This window comes from Solanum lycopersicum, chromosome 2 (assembly GCF_036512215.1).
Source record: "Solanum lycopersicum chromosome 2, SLM_r2.1".
NCBI classification, from domain to species: domain Eukaryota; kingdom Viridiplantae; phylum Streptophyta; class Magnoliopsida; order Solanales; family Solanaceae; genus Solanum; species Solanum lycopersicum.
In genome coordinates this window covers 26,690,121-26,701,094 of record NC_090801.1, presented here as the reverse complement: position 1 = coordinate 26,701,094, position 10,974 = coordinate 26,690,121, and the positions used below count along the sequence as shown (strand labels likewise).

The following is a 10,974-nucleotide window of genomic DNA, read 5'->3' as shown; positions in this document are numbered from 1 at the left end:
TGTAAGGATGAAGGTGTGTTTTATTTATGAGGAAAGCCCCTCTATTTATACACATAAATTACACCGTCATACTATTTACTTTACATAATTGTCCGACAAACTTTTTACATGATTGGCCGACAAACTATTTACTTTATGACTTTTGTACATTTGGCTTTTTTCAGCCGACGCAAGACGACAAAAATAAAAAGACTCTTACTTTATACATATGGCTGATATTCAGCCGACACTACAATACATATAATACTTTATACATATGGTTGTTATTCAGCCAACAATAATAACTTTTTTTTTATCTTTATTCCAAAATCAACTGTAGGTATCACATTGTCTTCTCCGTTGCATTTGGAGCATTTGTGGTCTGGATATTTGTTGCTGATAAGTTTGCAATACCTTACTAATAATTCTTCAGAAATAAATCCTTTCTTCAAAGCTCTCATAGATGGTTGTTCTTCTAGTTGTAACAATGACAAAATCCATCTTTGAACTTCGTCCATATCTGATTTTCTTAATTCTTTGGAGTTTGCATATATCATTACCTGATCTCTTGCGTAATAGCTCCAAATAGCATTGCCATTTAAATAATTGTTTGCTAGCTCTTGTATAATCGTAGCTATACCAATTATTCTTTTATTTGCATAAAAATTAGGTATTTCTACTTTTGGTATCTCATTTTGTTTTTCTATCTCTTCTTGAATAATCATATCTTTTGTTAATCCTATCTTTACCACCTGTATTGGTGATTTTATCTCTTCGTATAATATCTCTGCTGGTGCTGTATAACATTTTATATAGAATAAATTTCCTTTGGTAATTCTTTTATATGTTAGAAATGCTCTATGTAATTCTGGTATTCCTACTATCTCTTCTCCGGTATATGTGTATACTGTATTTAGTAGTCCGTAGTTATAACATGTTTTTACTAGGTTGGGGTTGGTCTTAGGTTGTGCAATAAGTTTGTTATATCCTTGTAGTTTCTGGGTTATATAATCTTCTTCGGGATTTTTTGTTTGTGTAGATCTTGGGTTTAGGTTTAGGTATGTCTGGATTTTGTATATGTTTTCAATGTAAGATTGGGTAATATAGCTATATCTTTTTTTGTCGTTTTGTAGGCTTACTGCATACGTTGATGTTTGTGGTTCTGCTGGTATCTGCATTTGTGGTTTTTGGGTAAATGGTTTTGCAAGTAACTTGTTTAAGTTTGTGTTTTTTGGTTTTTCACTAGTTCTTTTACTTTTACCTGCAGCTGTATCTGAACAAACATTGTTATGGGTTTTCCGGAGTTTCCCATCATCTCCTTCTATCTCTGGCTGTTTTCCGTCTGCCGTACGATGTAGCTCCGCATGTTTTTGGTCATGCTGCTGACCGTTAGCTTTCAGCTCCTTTACTTCTATTTCTATCTTTTCTACTTTTTGGCATAGATTTGTCATCATTGCCAGTAGATCTTTCATCATATCTTTTTCTTGATAGGTAGTCTGCAATTAAATTTTCGTCAGTTTTTATAATTTCAATTGTAAATGTAAAATTCAATATATTTAATATCATTCTTCTTATTTCCTTTGTTGTAACTGAATCATCTATCTTTTTGGTTATCCACCATTTTACCTGTGTATTATCTGTTCGTACAATAAATTTATTGTAAACTATGTATGGTTCGAATGCTAGTAAACATTTATATAATGCAAATAATTCTTTCCTACTTATTTCCCATTTTGTTTGTGCCTCAGTATATGATCCTGAGCAATACCTGCAATAGTGTTCTACCTTTTCTTTATTATATTTATATTTTAGTACTCCTCCATAACTATGGTCACTTGAATCTGTTTCAATTATATATGTGAATGTTCTACTTTCATCAGGAAAATATAATTTTGGTAATTTTTTGCATAATTTTTTAATATTTTTTATGTGTTCTTTATCTTTGTTGTCAAAATGATATTCAATATCTTTTTTGAGTTTTTTGTATAATGGTTTTAAATGTTCTGCTAATTTTGGTATATATTCCCTTACTTGATTTACTAATCCTAAGAATGATTGTAATTTCTTTTTTGTATCTATATTTTCATCCATAGTAATTATTTTTTGTACTATGTGCGTTTGCATTTTTATTCCATTTTTATCTATTTGTATTCCTAGAAATTCTATCTGTGGTTTCATAATTTCTGCTTTACTTTTACTTAAACTTATACCTGAGTGTTTAATTATGTGTATAAATCTTTCTAATAATCTTATATGTTCATCTTGTGTTTTAGAATTTAATAATATATCATCTATATATATAACACAATTTTCTAGCTGGTTAAAACAGATATCCATAAAATGTTGATATCTACCTGGTGCATTTTTATATCCAAATGGTAATACATTCCATTCATAAAATCTTTGTGGTACTATAAATGCTGTTAATTGTTTTGATTCTTCTTCTAGTTTTAGATGGTAAAATCCTGATTTACAGTCAAATTTGCTAAAATAGTTGTATCCTTGTATTTGTCTTATTTTAAGTATTTTATTGGGTATTGGATAGTTATATGTTTTAGTTTTAGCATTTAAATTTCTGTAGTCAATAACCATTCTACTTTTACCTCTTTTTTGTTCACTATGTTTTATTACTATAAATGCTGGGCTTGTATGTTTACTATTACTTTCTTGTATATAATTTTTTTCTAGTAATTCATTTATATGTACTTTAAATTCTTGTAAATCATCAAAGTTATATTCTAGCTGTTCATTGATTATTTTAACTTTGTCTATTGCAAATATAATGATTTCTAGTTGTGATATTTGTTTTTCACTTATATTTTCCATTTCCTGGTTTATTTTTTCACTACCTCTAATCCATTCTATAGATTTTCGTTGTTTATTTTTTACTCTTTTTGCTCCTTTTTTATAGCCACATGACGTAGTAAGCCACCAGTGTGTTTTTGTTATTATGTGTGGGTAAAATTTATCTAAAAATGGCATTCCTAACAACATATCTTTTGTGGTAAATTCAAAATTATACATTTCTTCTATTGTTATTATCTTATCCCATATTTGTATTTTTATATTTTTTTCTTTATATTTAATCATACTTCCTTCATTGTTAAATCCTGTTACTACCATAGGTGTTTTTAATTTTTCCCATTTATCTTCTGGTAAGCAATTATATTTACATATATTCGCTTCTGCTCCTGTATCTATCATAGGTGTATAATATATGTTGTGATATCCTTCTACAATTATTTTTGCAAGTATAAATATTTTCATTAATCATTTTTGGTTCTTTTTATAATTATTTTCTTATTTTGACAAGTAATTGTTAATTGTTCATTTTCTATGCTGTATGGTTTAACCTTTTCTAACTATTTTATTCCTAATGTGATATTATGATTTCCTTCATATATCTTAAATTGTATTTTCAATGGAATTCCTCCTATAATTATTTCTTTTTCTGTTGTCTCTTCATTTGCATTTATTATTTCACTAGGTAATCCAGGGCATATGTGTCCTGTTTTCATAATTTTTTCTTCTAATACTAGTTCTCTTGTTATATGATTTTCTTCTTGTCCTGTGTTTATTAAGATTTTATATTTTCTTTGGTCCATTATTCCTGTTATAAAGTAATGATATATTGTTATTTCTCCTAAATCTTGTGATATTTCATATTTTCTTTTAGATGAACTTATTCTTGATGAGGAAGCTCTTGTTAATGTATTTGGTACGCTTGAGGTGCTTAATCTTTCTTTTACTATCTCCAATTCTTCTTCTGTATCCATTTCTTTATAACTATAGTCATTATTATCTATTACCGTAATTATTCTTTCAAAAGGATTTTCTATTTTTATTTTATCAATTTTATTTCTTGCCGTTATTTTATGTTTTGTTGTTAATATATATAGATTTTTACATCTTGCTGTGAATACCTTACTTCCTGGTGCTAACTCTATTCCTGACATTTTCCAATATAATACTAATGATTTATCTATATTTGTATCTGTTAATGCTACTGTATAATTAGCACTTATTATAAATTTAAATTTTTGATATATTAAATTTCCTTTAACTGCACTTATTACACTTTTTTCTATAGGATGTTTTATTCTGTGATCTGCTAAATATATTTCAATAGGTGTATCTATTCCTTCTCTGAAACAAGCTTTTATTAGTATTTTCGTTCCTCCTAAATGTACATATTTTATAGCTTCTTTATTTTTTATGTTTTGTATTTCTTTATTTATTATTCGTTTGTTTATTATAGGTATGTATGCTTTTCCGCTTGTATATTTTCCGTCTATGATGTGTTCTTTTTGGCTAATTACATAGTATTCATCTTTCTGTCTTTTAAACCAGTTTTTTAGTATAGGTATGTCAAGTATTTTTTCAACACTTAAATCTAATTCTTTTCCTTTTATTTGTTCAAAAAGTGTATTATCAAATATAATTTTTTGGTGTGATGATTCTTCATCTTCATAATTCTCTTTAGATATTATTTCGTTTTCAGACATTATATTTCTTCTTCTTCTATTTCATTATCTTCTTCTCCATTTTCAGTTTCTATATCTGATACTTCATATATACTATCGTTTTCACATAATTCATAGTCTATGTATTCTATTTGCATATATTCGTCATCATCTCTAACTATTTCTGCAATCTGTTTTCTTTTTGGATTTTTAGTTAATTTACAATCTTTAGCTATGTGTCCTATCTTTCCGCAATTGTAACATGTACATTGGGATATTTTTCTTTTAGGTCTATATGGTCTTTTTATTTTATAGTTTTTTACATAATACCTTCGTCTTGGTTGTTTATATTTATACTTAGTTTTATTTTTTCTATAATTTTTATATCTTCTGGATTTTTGTTTTTTATTTGTACATCCAAACTGTGGTGCCATTTTATTTTTACAACATGATAAATTTTTATTTAGTACTTTTTCCATTTTTAATTTTTCTTTTTGGTTCTCACATAATTGTGTAAACCATTGAGATAGAAATTTTATTTTAGCTCCTAAAGTATCTACCATTCCTTTATAATTCCAATCCTTTATTATTTTTGTGCTAAATGGTTCTGGTAATTTTGCAAAATATTGTTTTCTTATTTCTTTTGCTTCGTCTAAATTGTATTTAGATTTGTAATAGTATTCTTTGAATGCACAAGTATATTCTTCTATATAACACATTTTACATATAGCTAATTTTGTCATAAGTTGTCTATTTATTGTTTTTTCCCTATTTTGTTCTCTTATATCCGTGGTCATATCTCCAAATTCATTTCTTATTGCTGATTCATATTTGTCTAGTATATCTATATTTGTTGCTGATGGGGATCCATCCATTTTCATATCATTTCTAAGTACTTCTAAACTTTCTGGGGGTAGATTTTCTATCCATAATTTTGCTGTTCCTATGAATGTTCTTTCTATATATCTTGGTGTTTTTGTTGTTTCTATTTTGTTATCTATTAACTGCTTGGATATATTTCCTGTCCATAGTAATATTGCTTTATTTATGTCTGTGACGCAATCTAAATCTAAGAAATTATATTTTTCACTTATTGGTTTCGGTATCCAATTTTTATTTAATCTATTGTTCCATATTGCATTATTTCTGTCTGATTGTTGATAACTTTCTGTAGAATAAGTTGGTGGTGTCCACCTAGGACTACTTCTAGGACTATTTCTGGGACTATTATCTGTGGGTTTTACTCTTGACGTACTAGGTCTATTCATATCTCCTGTGTTTATTTCCAATTTATTTATTTTATTTGGTCTGTTCTAAGATTTCTGTATATGTTTCATTTATGTCACTTATTTATGATTTTTGATCATTTTCATTTTCATCTATTTCATTTACTTCATTTACCTCAATATCTTCATTTAATTTTTGTTCCATTTCTTTTATTTCATTAGTTAATTCAAGCTCTTTATCTTTTTCCTTTTGTTTTTGCTTATTTTCATATAATAATTTTAACCTAGCTAATTCTTTTTCTAATTCACTTATTCTTGTATTTTTTTATTTCTTCTAATTGTTGTACTTCTTGTTCTGCTTGTATTTTTATTTTTTCAATTTCTTTTGATTTGTCTATTTCTTCATTTTCTTTTGTTATTCTTATCATAGCTGTTAAACTATCCTCTAATTTTGCTGTTTCTTTTTCTAACATCAAGTATAGATTATTTCCTATTTTTTTATATCTTCTTCCTAGATTTGAAAATATTATTTTTATTATCATTCCGTCTTGATTTTCATATGTTTTTTCGTCTACTGCAAATTCTTCTTTATTCATTATAATTTATGTATTATATTATGTTGTAACTCATATTCAAGACAATCTAATTCTAATTCTAACATAAATATATTTTTTCTTTGTGCTAGTATTGATTTATTACATGCTCTTGCTAATATAATGTCTGAAAACGAAATAATATCTAAAGAGAATTATGAAGATGAAGAATCATCACACCAAAAAATTATATTTGATAATACACTTTTTGAACAAATAAAAGGAAAATAATTAGATTTAAGTGTTGAAAAAATACTTGACATACCTATACTAAAAAACTGGTTTAAAAGGCAGAAAGAAGAATACTATGTAATTAGCCAAAAAGAACAGTTCATAGACGGAAAATATACAAGCGGAAAAGCATACATACCTATAATAAACAAACGAATAATAAATAAAGAAATACAAAACATAAAAAATAAAGAAGCTATAAAATATGTACATTTAGGAGGAACGGAAATACTAATAAAAGTTTGTTTCAGAGAAGGAATAGATACACCTATTGAAATATATTTAGCAGATCATAGAATAAAACATCCTATAGAAAAAAGTGTAATATGTGCAGTTAAAGGAAATTTAATATACCAAAAATTTAAATTTATAATAAGTGCTAATTATACAGTAGCATTAACAGATACAAATATAAATAAATCATTAGTATTATATTGGAAAATGTTAGGAATAGAGTTAGCACCAGGAAGTAAGGTATTCACAGCAAGATGTAAAAATCTATATATATTAACAACAAAACATAAAATAACGGCAAGAAATAAAATTGATAAAATAAAAATAGAAAATCCTTTTGAAAGAATAATTACGGTAATAGATAATAATGACTATAGTTATAAAGAAATGGATACAGAAGAAGAATTGGAGATAGTAAAAGAAAGATTAAGCACCTCAAGCGTACCAAATACATTAACAAGAGCTTCCTTATCAAGAATAAGTTCATCAAAAAGAAAATATGAAATATCACAAGATTTAGGAGAAATAACAATATATCATTATTTTATAACAGGAATAATGGACCAAAAAAATATAAAATCTTGATAAACACAGGACAAGAAGAAAATCATATAACAAGAGAACTAGTATTAGAAGAAGAAATTATGAAAACATGACACATATGCCCTGAATTACCTAGTGAAATAATAAATACAAATGAAGAGACAACAGAAAAAGAAATAATTATAGGAGGAATTCCATTGAAAATACAATTTAAAATATATGAAGGAAATCATAATATCACATTAGGAATAAAATGGTTAGAAAAGGTTAAACCATACAACATAGAAAATGAACAATTAACAATTACTTGTCAAAATAAGAAAATAATTATAAAAAGAGCAAAAAATGATTAATGAAAATATTTATACTTGCAAAAATTATTGTAGAAGGATATCACAACAGATATTATACACCTATGATAGATACAGGAGCAGAAGCGAATATATGTAAATATAATTGCTTACCAGAAGATAAATGGGAAAAATTAAAAACACCTATGGTAGTAACAGGATTTAACAATGAAGGAAGTATGATTAAATATAAAGCAAAAAATATAAAAATACAAATATGGGATAAGATACTAACAATAGAAGAAATGTATAATTTTGAATTTACCACAAAAGATATGTTATTAGGAATGCCATTTTTAGATAAATTTTACCCACACATAATAACAAAAACACACTGGTGGCTTACTACGCCATGTGGCTATAAAATAGGAGCAAAAAGAATAAAAAATAAACAACGAAAATCTATAGAATGGATTAGAGGTAGTGAAAAAATAAACCAGGAAATGGAAAATATAAGTGAAAAACAAATATCACAACTAGAAATCATTATATTTGCAATAGACAAAGTTAAAATAATCAATGAACAGCTAGAACAACTATATAATGAAGACCCATTACAAGGATGAGAAAAACATAAAGCAAAAGTAAAAATTGAACTAATAGATGAAAATAGTATAATAACACAAAACCGTTAAAATATAACTTTGATGATTTACAAGAATTTAAAGTACATATAAATGAATTACTAGAAAAAAATTATATACAAGAAAGTAATTGTAAACATACAAGCCCAACATTTATAGTAATAAAACATAGTGAACAAAAAAGAGGTAAAAGTAGAATGGTTATTGACTACAGAAATTTAAATGCTAAAACTAAAACAAATAACTATCCAATACCTAATAAAATACTTAAAATAAGACAAATACAAGGATACAACTATTTTAGCAAAATTGACTGTAAATCAGGATTTTACCATCTAAAACTAGAAGAAGAATCAAAACAATTAACAGCATTTACAGTACACCAAGGATTTTATGAATGGAATGTATTACCATGTGGATATAAAAATGCACCAGGTAGATATTAACATTTTATGGATAACTGTTTTAACAACCTAGAAAATTGTGTTATATATATAGATGAAATATTATTATATTCTAAAACACAAGATGAACATATAAGATTATTAGAAAGATTTATACACATAATTAAACACTCAGGTATAAGTTTAAGTAAAAGTAAAGCAGAAATTATGAAACCACAGATAGAATTTCTAGGAATACAAATAGATAAAAATGGAATAAAAATGCAAACTCACATAGTACAAAAAAGGGAAAATACTCAAGTACCCCCTCAACCTATGCCCTAAATCCGAGAGACACACTTATACTATACTAAGGTCCTATTACCCCCTTGAACTTATTTTATATGTAATTTTCTACCCCTTTTTAGCCTACGTGGCACTAGTTCGAAAAAAAGTCAATTATCGTTGGGCCCACAAGATAGTGCCACGTAAGCTAAAAAGGGGTAAAAAATTATTAATAAAATAAGTTAAGGGGGGTAATAGGACCTTAGTATAGTATAAGTGTGTCTCTGAGATTTCGGGCATAGGTTGAGGGGGTACTTGGGCATTATCCCTACAAAAAATAATTACTATGGATGAAAATATAGATACAAAAAAGAAATTACAGTCATTCTTAGGATTAGTAAATCAAGTAAGGGAATATATACCAAAATTAGCAGAACATTTAAAACCATTATACAAAAAACTCAAAAAAGGTATTGAATATCATTTTGACAACAAAGATAAAGAACACATAAAAAATATTTAAAAATTATGCAAAAAATTACCAAAATTATTTTTTCCTGATGAAAGTAGAACATTCACATATATAATTGAAACAGATTCAAGTGACCATAGTTTTGGAGGAGTACTAAAATATAAATATAATAAAGAAAAGATAGAACACCATTGCAGGTATTGCTCAGGATCATATATTGAGGCACAAACAAAATGGGAAATAAATAGGAAAGAATTATTTGCATTATATAAATGTTTACTAGCACTCGAACCATACATAGTTTACAATAAATTTATTGTAAGAACAGATAATACACAGGTATAATGGTGGATAACCAAAAAGATAGATGATTCAGTTACAACAAAGGAAATAAGAAGATTGATATTAAATATATTGAATTTTACATTTACAATTGAAATTATAAAAACTGACGAAAATTTAATTGCAGACTACCTATCAAGAAAAAGATATGATGAAAGATCTACTGACAATGATGACAAATCTATGCCAAAAAGTAGAAAAGATAGAAATAGAAGTAAAGGAGCTGAAAGCTAACAACGGTCAGCAGCATGACAAAAAACATGCGGAGCTACGTCGTACGGCAGACGAAAAACAGCCAGAGATAGAAGGAGATGATGGGAAACTCCGGAAAACCCATAACAATGTTTGTTCAGATACAGCTGCAGGTACAAGTAAAAGAACTAGTGAAAAACCAAAAAACACAAACTTAAACCAATTATTTGCAAAACCATTTACCCAAAAACCACAAATGCAGATACTAGCAGAACCACAAACATCAACCTATGCAGTAAGCCTACAAAACGACAAAAAAAGATATAGCTATATTACCCAAACTTACATTGAAAACATATACAAAATCCAAACATACCTAAACCTAAACCCAAGATCTACACAAACAAAAAATCCCGAAAAAGATTATATAACCCAGAAACTATAAGGATATAACAAACTTATTGCACAACCTAAGACCAACCCCAACCTAGTAAAAACATGTTATAACTACTGACTACTAAATACAGTATACACATATACCGGAGAAGAGATAGTAGGAATACCAGAATTACATAGAGCATTTCTAACATATAAAAGAATTACCAAAGGAAATTTATTCTATACAAAATGTTATACAGCACCAACAGAGATATTATACGAAGAGATAAAATCACCAATACAGGTGGTAAAGATAGGATTAACAAAAGATATGATTATTCCAGAAGAGATAGAAAAACAAAATGAGATACCAAAAGTAGAAATACCTAATTTTTATGCAAATAAAAGAATAATTGGTATAGCTACGATTATACAAGAGCTAGCAAACAATTATTTAAATGGCAATGCTATTTGGAGCTATTATGCAAGAGATCAGGTAATGATATATGCAAACTCCAAAGAATTAAGAAAATCAGATATGGACGAAGTTCAAAGATGGATTTTGTCATTGTTACAACCAGAAGAACAACTATCTACGAGAGCTTTGAAGAAAGGATTTATTTCTGAAGAATTATTAGTAAGGTATTGCAAACTTATCAGCAACAAATATCCAGACCACAAATACTCCAAATGCAACGGAGCAGACAATGTGATACCTA

General features: G+C 27.2%; 1 protein-coding gene across 1 annotated transcript; it reads right to left on the bottom strand.

Moving 5' to 3' along the window:
• Positions 1-263: 263 nt before the first annotated feature.
• On the bottom strand, positions 264-1,538 carry LOC138341966 (uncharacterized). The gene has a single exon (XM_069294148.1). It carries the CDS (start codon positions 1,452-1,454, stop codon positions 264-266), a length of 1,191 nt encoding a protein of 396 aa, XP_069150249.1. The 5' UTR covers positions 1,455-1,538.
• Between the last annotated feature and the right edge of the window lie 9,436 nt (positions 1,539-10,974).